Source organism: Colobus angolensis, unplaced genomic scaffold (genome assembly GCF_000951035.1).
Source record: "Colobus angolensis palliatus isolate OR3802 unplaced genomic scaffold, Cang.pa_1.0 Scaffold1, whole genome shotgun sequence".
In the NCBI taxonomy this organism is placed as follows: Eukaryota; Metazoa; Chordata; class Mammalia; order Primates; family Cercopithecidae; genus Colobus; species Colobus angolensis.
Window position 1 is genome coordinate 3,943,201 of NW_012110918.1, and position 14,655 is coordinate 3,957,855.

The window sequence follows — 14,655 nt, forward strand, 5'->3', positions numbered from 1 at the left end:
TCACGCTATTCTCCTGCCTCAGCCTCCCGAGTAGCTGGGACTACAGGCGCCCGCCACCACGCCCAGCTAATTTTTTGTCTTTTTAGTAGAGACAGGGTTCCACCGTGTTAGCCAGGATGGTCTCGATCTCCTGACCTCATGATCTGCCTGCCTCGGCCTCCCAAAGTGCTGGGATTACAGGCGCGAGCCACTGCGCCTAGCCATCTGCCTCCCAGGTTTAAGTGATTCTCCTGTCTCAGCCTCCTGAGTAGCTGGGACTACAGGAGCATGCCATTGCACCCGGCTAATTTTTAAATTTTTAGTAGAGATGGGGTTTCACCATGTTGGCCAGGCTGGTCTTGAACTCCTGACCTCAGGTGATCCTCCCACCTCAGCCTCTCAAAGTGTTGGAATTACAGGGGTGAGCCATCGTGCCCAACCAGAAATCCCATTTCCTGACCTGTCCCATGACTGGGTGATCTTTGATCTTTGAGCACTGAAATCCCAGGAACTGAGTGGTCATTGCCTTTTCTTTTACTCCGGCTTCCTGTGGTTGGTGCGGTCCTGACCACTGTCCTTTCCCTGCAGGTTTGTGGATTTCCATGCAGCTGCCTCCACCTGCTCACCCTCCCGGGCTTCCTTGCTCACTGGCCGACTTGGCCTTCGCAATGGAGTCACACACAACTTTGCAGTCACGTCTGTGGGAGGCCTTCCGCTCAACGAGACCACCTTGGCAGAGGTGCTGCAGCAGGCGGGTTACATCACTGGGATGATAGGTAACTCTGGGCCCCGTCTGCCTGTTGCATTTACTGCAGTGGCAGTTGCCTTGTGTTTGCAAATCCCAAACATACTGCCTGTCTGCTTTCCTGTTCATGTCTTGCTATGTAAGTTAGGGATGCTCTCAGCTATAAGGAACTGAAAAGACCTAACAGTGAATTAAAACATACATGGAGCTATTTTCCTCCCATTACCGCAAGTTTTGAGGTAAGTGGTTGCTTTCATTAGTTCAGCTGCTCAAAGATGCTGCCAGGAGCCAGGTGCTCTCACTCCATCTTTCTGCTCTGCCGTCCTTAGCATGTTAGTGTTTTGTGTTTGTCCTCATGCTTGCTGCCTCATGACTGCCATCCAGCGACTTTAGGCCCCTGAATCATGATTTGGCTCAAAGAGGGAAGAAGAGAAGGGAGGTAGCTCAGCTCTGCCCGCACCCCAAGAATTGCACTTACATCTTATTGGCTAGAGCTGGGTCTTTTGGCCACGCCTCACTGCTGCACTCCCAGATTGAGAAACTGGGGACAGCATTGTAGTGACTGGCTTGAACTTGGGCATGGTAATCTCCCTCCCTTTGAACAAAACCACAGTTCTATTAGCAGGATACACGGGACATGGGCATTGCTGGGAGACCAGCAATGTCTGCCATATTGTCCAGTGACTTCCTCTCCTTTAAAACATTTTTAAGGCATCTCTTACTCAGCATTTATTATGTGCTAGGCACTGGGCTGAGTATTTATTGGCATGAAGATGATTATGTCCCCCATTGTATTGGCAAAAGAACTGAGTTTCAGACCGGTGAAGAGAAGTTGTCTAACCTGGAGGGGTGGAGGCCAGGTCTAGACAAGTATATCTGGTCCCAGCCTTGCCCTGAGGCTCTGCCTCACTGCCATTCTCCCCTCCAAGAGCCAAGACAACCCAGTATTCCCAGAAGTATCCTCAGCTGCCTGCATTTGTTAGTCTAACTCTCAAAGAGCTGGACCCCTTGGGATCCCTGCCTTCTCCACCATACAGGAAATTGCAAGGGAGGGAGGGTGCAACCACAAGCGGGTGGCCCTGTGGGCATGCCTTGGGTGTCTGAATCAAGTGAACTTGTGGGGGGTTGTTCTACCTAGACCCAGGGCTGCTGCCTCTGCTATTGGCCCTTTTGTCCCACTCTGGGTTAAAGAGCCTGATATCCTTTTACGGAAGCTCAACCTGGAGTGTGGCATTCTTTGTTCCAGAAGGGGCAAGTCCCAGGCTATAGGAGAGACCAGTTAAGGTCCCACACTTCTCTTTTACCAATCCCTTTCTTCCCATACCCCAAGGAGTCATTATGTTAACAACATCAACACCAGGACACCATTTGTGAAACTGCCACTGTGGACTGACTCTCCTTACTAGGCCAGTTACATGCGTCCGTGTAAACCTCACAGCTGGCTGAACAAAGTGGCTCACACCTGTAATCCCAGCACTCTGGAAGGCTGAGGTGGGAGGATCCCTGGAGCCCAGGAGTTCGAGACCAGCCTGGGCACCATAGTGGGACCCTGTATCTACAAATAAGTAAATAAATAATAAACCTCATAGCCAGTAAGTGTTTGGTCCCAGGGCTGTCCCAGACTCAGCCCCTATGCTGCAGTAGGGGGGCTGGCTTCTTCTGGAGCTGTTTTGACCTCACTGGCCCCTCCCTTTTCATGCTTTTAAACTCCAAGTAAGTAACTGTTTGCAGCTTGACTGTTTAGCTGCCATTCCTCACCCCCTCACCACTCACGACACCTTTTGCACATCCTGGACGGGATATTCAGGCATATCCAGCTGTTGAAATTATGAACTAAAGTACACTTTTAGGAAAAATTAAAGACCCGCCAAAGGAATATCGATCCATTTACAACAGTCACACTTTGCTTCTTATCTTGGTCCATGTGTCTCTGTGTTGCCTAGCTGTGCAAATACCGCTGGACTCCACCTTTTCCCCCTTCACATTATTCTATGTTTCCATATAATATAATTTTACATATTATAATTTTTTTTTTTTGAGATGGAGTCTCGCTCTGTCACCCAGGCTGGAGTGCCGTGGCCAGATCTCAGCTCACTGCAAGCTCCGCCTCCCGGGTTCACGCCATTCTCCTGCCTCAGCCTCCCGAGTAGCTGGGACTACAGGCACCTGCCACCACGCCCGGCTAATTTTTTGTATTTTTTAGTAGAGATGGGGTTTCACCGTGTTAGCCAGGATGGTCTTGATCTCCTGACCTCGTGATCCGCCCATCTTGGCCTCCCAAAGTGCTGGGATTACAGGCTTGAGCCACCGTGCCTGGCCACATATTATAATTTTTATAATTAAACAATACTTTTCATAATTTTAATATAAAGTCATGTTCCCATGTAATGTTTAATCCAAATATTTCACATAATGCTTAATCCATTTCTCTCAATTTTTTTTTTTTGTTGTTTATTTGAGACAAAGTCTTACTCTTTCGCCCAGGCTGGAGTACAGTGGCTCAATCTCTGCTCACTGCAACCCCCACTTCCCGGGTTCAAGTGATTCTCCTGCCTCAGCTTCCTGAGTAGTTGGGATTACAGACATGCACCACCACGCCCAGCTAATTTTTGTATTTTTAGTAGAGATAGGGTTTTGCCACGTTGCCCAGGCTAGTCTCAAACTCCTGGCCTCATGTGATCCGCCTGCTTCCGCCTCCCAAAGTGTTGGGATTACAGGCATGAGCCACTCAACTGAGAGAAATTAAGAGCCCATTTCTCTCAATTTTTCATTAATCTTTTTTTTCAATCCAATAGAGCAGTTTCAGGGAGGGAATAATGGACTCCCAGAGGCACTTCATCCAGTTCACCAATTCTTAATTTTTGCTACGTGCATTTGCCTTGAAAAAATAGTTTGATAGTGTCTTATTGAGGCCACATCAAATAATGTACTTAGACATACTCCTGTGGTTGCCCGTTAATCTCTCTCGTTTGAGCGGTTTAATGCTGCCAGCGTCTTGATCTTTGTACCACATTCTTTTCTTTGCTCCCTCACCATGGGGGTGACGCCCCTGGGGTCTACTCCTCAGAGCGGAAGAGCAGATCAGAGAGTTCTGACACTGTCAGAGCTCCTGCCACACATTACCCAATTATTCTCCCAGATTGAACACATTTGCAGACCGAGGAGCAGCGGGGCATCTGAGTTTCCTCATTTGCTGCCCCGTAGGTGTCTCAGTGCTTGAACTGCGGGCTGCTGACGTTGGCTAGAGAGGAAGATGATGAAACCAGGCAGGAAGCAGACATTTCTGAGAATGACGTGGGGTGGTGCACCTGCACCCTGGGCCGCCTGGTGCCTTTGCAGGGCCCAGCGCAGGAGGGCAAAGTGAAGGGGGTGATGGCCCATATGGGGTTGCTGTGTCTGCAGAGCCCTCTTTGAGGGGCAGAGGCTTAGGCTTCTCTGGGCTTCTGGTGATGGGCTGTCTTCCCCTTTCACTGTGGTTTCCTCTGTGAGTCTGGAGTCATCCTTTATGTGTCCCTGTGGACACCATCTCAGCCCCAGGGAGCAAAGCCTGGCTTGTATAGCGCATTGCAGCCTCTCTTTGCTTGTCCACAGTGCAAGGCAAAGCCAATGGAGAGCTGAGTGTGTGATCAACTCCTCAGGGGGCCGTGGTTCCCCTACGGGGATTCCTCTGAAAATCTCTCTTTTGTTTTTCTACAGGCAAATGGCATCTTGGACACCACGGCTCGTATCACCCCAACTTCCGTGGTAAGAATTCTTTTGGGGATTTGTTACCTGGGAAACAGAAAATAAAGGTCTCTGTGTAAGACTCCATGAACAGCTAAGCCATCCTGTCTCTGGGGGCAAACCTAAGTTATGACGTCTTTGTTCACAAAGTCATTTGGGTGCATTTGGGGTGCCAGGGCTCTCCAGGACCTTACATCCCACTTGCTGGCATCTTCCTTGGCTCCCCTTCCTTGGTGCCTGTCTGCGCTTCCAGCTGCCCCATCACAGGCCCAACAGCTTTTTTGCCATCTCTTGGTTTTTTGCACCTCAGGGAACGTTCTGCCCCATGAGGTCCAGACATGGCTAATCTGGGAAGAAGTAACAATTGACTGATGGGTTCACCGAAGCAGGAAACCTGGCCATGGACCCAAACAGGAGATACTGCCTCTTGGCCTCTTCCTGCAGCCTTTGCTTCCTCACCCTCTGGCCTTGGGGAAGTAGGTCAAGATCAAGCTGCCAAAGCCGGTTCTCTGAAAATCACTTTGCTGAAGGGCGGATTCTCCAAACGTCCAATTCACTGAATTATTGATGGGTTTTCAAAGTTGCCGTTCGTGCCACTGACCTTTTCCATTTTCTGTGGGAAGCCATGGACTTTCTCTTGAAAGCAGTTTGCCATGATACCAGCTTTGGTGGCTTCTCCTGTCCCTGGCCCCTTTCTCTTCTGCCATTTTATAAGCAAATGTGATTCTCTGACTATTTTGCAGACTTCTCCCCTCCCCCGCCCCAGTATCTATCCCTTTCTCTGTGAAAAATGGCTGAATTGTTCTGTCCTAGACCTGGCAGAAGGTTTTCATTGGAAGTTTTTTGCATTTGGAGAATGACTTTCAGAGGGTTGGCCTGGAGCCGGCCTTCAGCAGGGACCCACTGGTCAGTAACCCCATTGGCTGACATCTTCTTCAACTCTTACCTCCTCTTTGATGCTCATTGCTGTCCCTCCCCTCCCTTGAGCCCCTTTTCCCAGTTGGGCATTCATGGCATCATACACATGTGCTTTAAAAAAGTAGCAGGCCGGGCACAGCGGCTCAGGCCTGTAATCCCAGCACTTTGTGAGGCTGAGGCGGGCAGATCACAAGGTCAGTAGATTGAGACCATGCTGGCTAACATGGTGAAACCCCATCTCTACTAAAAATACAAAAAAAACTAGCCTGGCATGGTGGTGGGCACCTGTAGTCCCAGCTACTCGGGAGGCTGAGACAGGAGAATGGCATGAACCCAGGAGGCGGAGCTTGCAGTGAGCCGACATTGCGCCACTGCACTCCAGCCTGGGTGACAGAGCGAGACACCGTCTCAAAAAAAAAAAAAAAAAAGACAGATGGGGGAAGTGAAGACCTGGCTTTTGCACTCACTAAAAATTACTCCAGAACTTACTTCCTCCTTGGTCTTCAGTTTTCTCACTTGACATTTGAGGGGTTGGACCAGATCAGGTGTTGGCACCTTGAGAGCATATTCCTGTGGTGAGGGGATATTGAGACCAGCTCCTATGCAGCAGGAAGTAGTACCATGATGGATCTGGTGCCTGCTGCGGGTGTGGGAAGTAGGAAGAAAGAGTACCTCCTACCTATTTGCTGTCTTTGGACCAGACAATTCCAAAAAACCTTCTGGCATGGACACTGAGGTTTCTTCATGCTCGTGTCCAAGTTCACTCCTCTTCCCTCCTGCCTCTTATGTCCTCTCTGTGGTGCACTGTCCTGGTTCCCCATCTCACTCTGTCTCCCAGGCTGGAGTGCAGTGGCATGATCTTGGCTCACTGCAACCTCTGCCTCCCAGGTTCAAGTGATTCTCGTGCCTCAGTCTCCCGAGTAGCTGGGACTACAGGCACCCGCCACCATACCCGGTTAACCTTTTGATTAAAAGCTTGGGTTGGAGAAGAGATAGAATGAAGGAGGAATTCAGAAAAAAACTTCAAATACCCTGGTTTATGCCAAGCACACTCACACTTTCCTTCTAAGCACACATTCCTTCTAAGGCTCCTCTTGCTGCCCTGGGCTGTTCCTCAGGTCAGGGCTCCTGCAAACACAACAAGGTCTTTCTAGCACTGGGGTATGAGGATGCCTGTGATCTAGATCAGTGGTTGGCATAGATCTGTGGTCCAAATCCAGTATGCTGCCTGTTTTTGTAAATACAATTTTATTAGAAAATAGTAAGGCCAAGCACGGTGGCTCACGCCTGTAATCCCAGCACTTTGGGAGGCCGAGGTAGGTGGATCACCTGAGGTCAGGAGTTCAAGATCAGCCTGGCCAACATGGTGAACCCCTGTCTCTACCGAAAAAATAAAAAAGTAGCTCGTCATGGCGGCACATGCCTGTAATCCCAGCTACTTGGGAGGCTTAGGCAGGGGAACTGCTTGAACCCAGGAGGTGGAGGTTGCAGTTAAGTCGAGATTGCACCACTGCAGCCTGGGTGACAAAACTGAAACTTGGTCTCAAAAAAAAAAAGAAAGAAAGAAAACAGCCAATATTTACAGTCATTTGTGTATGTGTACATATTGTCTATGGGTAGGTTTGCGCTACAATGGTAGAGTTGAGTGACCTTACAGAGGTCATCTGACCCACAAAACCTGAGATGTTTACTGTTTGGCCCTTTCCAGCAAAAGTTTGCTGTCCCTGGTGGAGAGTCATCCTGACACCAAATGCAGTAACATTTCAGGGTTATGTTGTGTCCCTAAGGGGTAGCCAAATCCATTTGTACAAACCAAATTAACAGGAAGGTATCCTTTTTTAAAAAATACAGCAAACAGGGTGAGCATGGTGGCTCACACCTGTAATCCCAGCACTTTGGGAGGCCGAGACAGGCGAATCACTTGAGGTCAGGAGTTCGAGACCAGCCTGGCCAACATGCTAAAACACTGTCTCAAAACAAAGCAAAACAAAACAAAAAAACAGCCAATATGTCAGTATGTGCAGTCATTTGTGTACGTATTGTCTATGGGTGGGTTTGCACTATAAAGGCAGAGTTGAGTGGCCTTAACAGAGACCATCTGACCCACAAAACCTAAACTGGCTGGGCTCGGTGGCTCACACCTGTAATCCCAGCACTTTGGGAGGCCGGGGCGGGCAGATCATGAAGTCAGGAGATCGAGACCATCCTGGCTAACACGGTGAACCCTGTCTCTATTAAAGAAAAGAAAAAAAGAAAATTAGCTGGGCGTGGTGGCGGGCACCTGTAGTCCCAGCTACTTGGGAGGCTGAGGCAGGAGAATGATGCAAACCCAGGGGGCAGAGCTTGCAGTGAGCCGAGATAGCGCCATTGCACTCCAGCCTGGGTGACAGAGCAAGACTCCACCTAAGAAAAAAAAAGAAAAAAAACCTAAAATGTTTACTATTTGGCCCTTTCTAGCAAAAGTTTGCTGTCCTTGGTGGAATGTCATCCTGATACCAGATGCGGTGGCATTTCAGGGCTATGTTGCGTACCTAGGGGATAGCCAAATCCATTTGTACAAACCAAGTTAGCATGAAGGTTTCAATTTTTAAAAAATACAACAAACAGTCTGGGCGCAGTGGCTCATGCCTGTAATCCCAGCACTTTGGGAGGCCAAGGCAGGTGGATTACTTGAGGTCAGCAGTTAGCGACCAGCCTGGCCAACATGCTGAAACCCCGTCTCTACAAAAATACAAAAATTAGCTGGCCGTGGTGGCGGGTGCCTGTAGTCCCAGCTACTCGGAGGCTGAGGCACAAGACTCGCTTCAACCCAGGAGGTGGAGGTTGTAGTGAGCTGAGATCATGCCACTGCACTCCAGCCTGGAAGACAGAGTGAGACTCCGTCTCAAAAAGAAAAAAAAATGCAACAAACATTTTCTAGTTATTCTACATACACCACATATTGGGTTGGCAAAGATCTAGTATCTAACTCGAGAAGTGCATCACTAATGGGGAAGACGGTATTACCCAGATGATAAAAAGTCTGTAGGCTACGCTAGGAGAATGGGTTGAGTGCAGGGCTGTGGCAGGCGGGACTGAGTGCAGGGCTGTGGCAGGTGAGGAGCAGGGAAATTCTGTAGGAAACTTCACACTCAAACTGGACTGGGAAGTGCTACTGCAGTTTCACCTGTGAGAGACACAGAGGAGATAATTCCAGGCAAAGCCACCAAGGCCCCAAGGTGTGAGGCTCACAGGGAACTGAAGGGAACTTGCTTCTTTTAGGAAGCGTGCTTATAGAGAGGGCCAAAAAGCATTTGGAGGGGCAGGAGTTGAAGCTGAAAATGTAACTCTCCCTGTTCCTGGGCCTAAAATTTGAGGCTAACGAGAAATAGCAATTCTTTGTGAGATTTGAATTCTGTCTACCTCTAGAGAAATAAACAGCTGAAGCAGTTACCTGGGCAATTGGGGAAGGTTTCATTTTTCTGGAGAATTTATTCATTCTAGTTGCATATGCAGCTATAGCCTTTGATTAAAAGCTTCGGCTGGGCTGGGCGCAGTGGCTCACATCTGTAATCCCAGCACTTTGGGAGGCTGAGGTGGGTGGATCATGAGATCAGGAGATCAAGACCATCCTGGCTAACACGGTGAAAACCCATCTCTACTAAAAATCCAAAAAATTAGCCGGGCATGGTGGCACGTGCCTATAGTCCCAGCTACTTGGGAGGCTGAGGCAGGAGAATGGTGTGAACCCAGAAGGTGGAGCTTGCAGTGAGCCAAGATTGCCCCACTGCACTCCAGTCTGGGTGACAGAGTGAGACTCCGTCTCAAAAATAAAATAAAATAAAATAAAAATAAAAACAAAAAAAAGCTTGGGCTGGGTAAGAGATAGAATGAAGGAGGAACTCGGAAAAAAACTTCAACACAAAGGCTTTGGGTCTCAATGCTCACACCCTTCCATCCCTCACCTTCACTCCACCACTCCAAGCCCAAATTCTGCCAGCCTTTTGAGTCCCAGCTGAAACGCAGTATCTTTCAAGGAGCATTTTGAGATTCCTGCCCCATCCCCATCCCACCATCTCTATCGGGGGTAGCGTCCTCTGATCACTGTTGTTGGCTCTCCTATTCATCTCTTATTGCTTAATCTTTATATTTTATTTTCTCTTCACATGAAAAGTCTCTTGAAGGCAGAATTTATTCTTTCTGAAACTTTTTTTATAATTTTTTTCTCTGTGGGTGTGGCAGCTAAGAACAACTGATTTTCTTTTTTTTTTTTTATCCCTTAAAGTGTCATGTGTTTAGTCGGTTTTCACCAAATACTGAGTATGTTCATAATTTCATTGAAGATGTTAGGCATTCAATAATTCTCTCCACTTCCTCCCAGACTGGGTTAATTCTAATCACAAGATGTTTTGCAAATCTAATCTAACAGCCAGAACCCAGTAAAGTGATTTTCTATGCATACTACAAAGGGATATTAATCAAATCCTCTTTTAATTACATACTCTATAGCACTGCAGTATTAAATCATAGGAAATTACATTTTTGTCGTGGGCGTACGAAGGCAAGCACATGGAGTCACAGCCACGTGGGGGTGCTAACCAGTTGCTTCTATTCCAGGTTTTGATTACTACTTTGGAATCCCATATAGCCATGATATGGGCTGTACTGATACTCCAGGCTACAACCACCCTCCTTGTCCAGCATGTCCACATGGTGATGGACCATCAAGGTAATGCTGTCTGACACATTTGCGATAGGCTCCAGGACAAGGCAAAGTTCCAAGACTGTGGTCCATCAGCAATAAATGAAAGATACAGACAGGAAACAGTTAAGACGGCAAATAAGATACATGGTACATTCTGTGCAAATTTAAATGTTATTTGCAGGGAGTGCAAGAAACCTTTCAACAATGAGGTCCACAAAATTCTTCTATTGAAATTTTCCAGGTTCTTTGGACTAGTGAGCTCAGCTGGGGATAGCCTTGGGCTGCCAGGGTCTCACACATATGGGGCCTCCCTCCTCCTCTGCCTGCTGGCTTTGCTTCTATCCCAGACACTAGACATAAGGAGGGAGGGAGGAGGAGGGAGAGAGAGAGAAAGAGAGAGAGAGAGAAAGAAAGTACACAGGATGCCTTTTGAGCTTATCACCCCATGGACAACTAAGCCAGCATTCTGATGTTGGAATGCCAAACAGACACCAAACGGGATGTTTTGAAAAAACATTTAATGAAATGGGAAAATGCTTATGATATAATAGTAAGTGAAAAAAAAAAAAGCAAGAAGCAAGTCATCAACAGTAAGATCTTAATGACCTCTGTAGCCCTATCTTTGTAGTCCTATTAACAGAGACTCAAAAGAGACATGCCAAAATGTTATCAAGGACTTTTTCTGGTTGTGGGACTCAGGGTTTTCATTTTCTCTCTTTTTTTTTTTTGAGACGGAGTCTTGCTCTGTCACCCAGGCTAGAGTGCAGTGGCGCGATCTCAGCTCACTGCAACCTCTGTCTCCCTGGTTCAAGCGATTCTCCTGCCTCAGCCTCCTGAGTAGCTGGGATTACAGGCGCCCACTACCACACTAGGCTAATTTTTGTATTTTTAGAAGAGACGGGGTTTCACCATGTTGGCCAGGCTGGTCTCGAACTCCTGACCTCAGGTGATCTGCCCGCTTTGGCCTTCCAAAGTACTGGGATTTCAGGCGTGACCCACTGTACCCAACCAGGGTTTTCATTTTCCTCTTTCTCATTGTATTTCTTAAATATCCTACGGTGCATTTATGATCACAAAAAAAGATGATAAGCCTTACTCAGGTAAGAATGCAGCACAAAACACGTGTTCCCTTGTTCAGACAGCGCACTGTGGTTATTTCTAAGGCTACAGGTGTCTGAGCCACTCGGGAAAGGTGAGTCTCAGCTGGTCTATCTATAAAACAATAGTTAATATAATAATGGGTATTTGTTGAGAAATTGTTACAGTCTAAGCACTGTCTATATTTATCTGTAATCCGCATGACCACTGTGTGAGGTAGGTATTGCTTAGGTTGGTGCAAAAGTAATTGCGGTTTTGGCCATTACTTTCAATGGCCAAAACCGCAATTACTTTTGCACCAACCTGATACCTGATTTTACAGATGAGGAAGCTTATGTTACCCAGGTTACACTGGAGCTGGAAAGAGGTAGGAATGGAGATTCCAATCTGGGTCTCTCTGAGTCCAGAGCCCATATGCCCTTCCTATCTTTGCTACTCATAGTGTAGTCACTGAACTAGCCTAATGGATATCACCTACATGCTTGTTAGAGGTGCACAAATGCACACCCTACCCCCAGGTCTGCCTTTTAACAAGACTTATGCGTGCAATGAGCTATGATTGTGCCACCGCACTTCACCCTGGGCGACATAGTAAGATCCAGTCTCAAAAACAAAAACAAAACAAAACAAACAAAAAAAAACCCCAGAGATTCTGCACATTATGGCATGAGAAACGAGGCTGTAGAGCATCCTGCTGCCCTCCTCACCCACCGTGGCCTGCTGGGCACACCTGTAATCACACCTGGCCATATGAAGGTATGACATATGTCAGCCAGTCTCTTTTAAAAAATTTAAAATTTTTATTTTTTTAGGGGGGTAGGGGGATGGAGTCTTGCTTGCTCTGTTGCCCAGGCTGCCGTGCAGTAGTACCATCTCTGCTCACTACAACTTCCGCCTCCCGGGTTCAAGTGATTTTCCTGCCTCAGTCACCTGAGTAGCTGGAATTACAGGCTTGTGTTACCGCGCCTGGCTAAGTTTTGTATTTTTAGTAGAGATGGGGTTTCACCATGTTGGCCAAACTGGTCTTGAACACCTGACCTCAAGTGATCTGCCTACCTTGCCTTCCCAAAATGCTGGGATTACAGGCGTGAGCCACTGCGCCTGGCCTTTTTCTCCTCCTCCTCCTCCTCTTCCTCCTCCTCCCCTTCTTCTTCTTCTTCTTCCTCTTCTTCCTCCTCCTCCTCCTCCTCCCCCTCCTATTCTTCTTCTTCTTCTTCTTTTTCTTCTTCTTCTTCTTCTTTTTCTTCTTTTTCTATTTCAATCCTGCTCCTGTTTTAGTTTTTTAAATTTTTTAAATCTATGTTAAAAATCTCTTTTTAATCTATGTTAAAAATCCAGTAGAAAGCCAGGTGCAGTGGGTCACTCCTGTAATCCCAGCACTTTGGGAGGCTGAGGTGGGTGGACCTTGTGAGCCCAGGAGTTTGAGATCAGCTTGGTCAACACAGCAAAACCCCATCTCTACATAAAATACAAAAATTAGCTGGGTGTGGTGGCCCATGCCTGTAGTCCCAGCTGCACATGAGGCTGAGGTGGGAGGATGGCTTGAGGAGGAGGTTGCAGTGAGCTGAGATCATGCCACTGTACTCCAGCCTGGGCGACAGAGCCAGATCCTGCCTAAAAAAAAAAAAAAAAAAAAAATCAAACAGAAAAAAATGGTGGCTTAGGAGAGAGAGAGAGAGAAAAAAAGGAAAGAATGTAAATGACTCATGGAGTTGCAATGATATAATAAAAGCTGAAAAATTCAACATAAATATGCGATTAGTGTTATAATGCCCAGCATGGTGATAATTCTTTTTCTCTTTTAAAAAATTTGGGATGCCTATAATCCCAGCACTTTGGGAGGCTGAGGTGGGCGGATTGCTTGAGCTCAGGAGTTCGAGACCAGTCTGGGCAGCGTGGCGAAACCCCATCTCTACAAAAAATACAAAAATTAGCAGGGCGTGGCAGCACACACCTATAGTCCCAGCTACTCAGGAGGCTAAGATGGGAGTTTGAGGCTGTAGTGAGCTGAGATTGTGCCACTGCGCTTCAGCCTGGGCGACAGAGTGAGACCCTGTGTCAAAAAAAACAAAACAAAACAAAACAAAAATTGTGGTTTTTGACAATTATCTACCCAGTCTGACCATATCTCCTATATTTCTACAATGGGGTGTGTGTGCATGTAGGTGTGATAGGGAGTTTTGATTTCTTCACAGATCCTTCCCAGCACTATTAGGACGATGTATTTGCCTGAGAGGACTCCATTCATTACCACCTCTGTCTCCATTGCTCTCAGCTTCTCTCTTGGTTCTCTTTGGTGACCAGGACTGAGAGCTTGAGTTTTTTCGGCATTCCTAATACCCTGAAGCTGTGTGCAATGCACTAACCATTTGTTATCTCCTTTAGACCACCAGCACCCCTATAAGGATGGCCCAGGCCATCCAGTGCTACAGATAAGGAGATAACTCTGGGAGCTTAAGTAACTTGCCAGAGATCATGAATGGAGTCAGACCATGACTCAGCCACACTGATGGGCAGCCATGGGTCAGATTCATTTCCGTCTGTAAGATCAAAGCTTGAGCTTGTGTTGTTTTGTTTGGAGACAGAGTTTCGCTCTTGATGCCCAGGCTGGAGTGGAATGGCGCAATCTCAGCTCACTGCAACTTCCGCCTCCTGGGTTCAAGCAATTCTTCTGCCTCAGCCTCCTGAGTAGCTGGGACTACAGGTGTGCATCACCACGGCTAATTTTTGTATTTTTAATAGAGATAGGGTTTCACCATGTTGGCCAGGCTGGTCTTGAACTCCCGACCTTAGGTGATCCACCCGCCTCAGCCTCCCAAAGTGCTGGGATTACAAGTGTGAGCCATCGTGCCCGGCCTGGTCCTGAACTTCTGGCCTCAGGCAATCCACTCGCCTCAGCCTCCCAAAGTACTGGGATTACAGGCCTGAGCCACTGCGCCTGGCCATGAGCTTGTTTTTTTGTTTTTTTTTTTTTTCCAGGAGATGTTATTAGTTTAACTCTTATTTTTTTTTCCAACTGCTGAAGTTTCTCCAAATTCTGCAAATATGGCTTAAAATTCAAATTGTCCCAACCCATCTTATGTATTCCTTTTTTTTTTTTTTTTGAGACCGAGTCTCACTCTGTCACCCAGGGTGGAGTACAGTGGGATGATCTCAGTTCACTGTAACCTCCGCCTCCCGGGTTCAAATGATTCTCCTGCCTCAGCTTCCCGAGTAGCTTGGATTACAGGTGCACACTGCCATGCCCAACTACTTTTTGTATTTTTAGTAGAGACAGGGTTTCAGCATGTTGGCCAGGCTGGTCTTGAACTCCTGACCTCAAGTGATCTGCTGGCCTCGGTCTCCCAAAGTGCTGGGATCACAGGCATGAGCCACCGCACCTGGCCCATCTTATATATTGACAGATCTGGTATTACCTGAAGTCCCGAGTGTTGACTTCAGAAAACACCAAGTTACACGCCATACACAGAGGCTGGGATTGAAGTGAGACCGCAGAGAAAGCCAGCAA

At 47.4% G+C, this 14,655-nt stretch overlaps 1 protein-coding gene across 2 annotated transcripts in view; it reads left to right on the plus strand.

Annotated features, from left to right (window-relative positions):
- ARSG (arylsulfatase G) overlaps window positions 1-14,655 on the plus strand; it is a 177,264-nt gene that overhangs the window by 86,824 nt on the left and 75,785 nt on the right. For both annotated transcript variants that reach the window (XM_011926742.1, XM_011927487.1), the window contains 3 exons: window positions 568-755; window positions 4,421-4,468; window positions 9,962-10,073. In XM_011926742.1, the coding sequence (XP_011782132.1) occupies window positions 568-755; window positions 4,421-4,468; window positions 9,962-10,073 (348 nt within the window). The remainder of the gene's footprint in view (window positions 1-567; window positions 756-4,420; window positions 4,469-9,961; window positions 10,074-14,655) is intronic.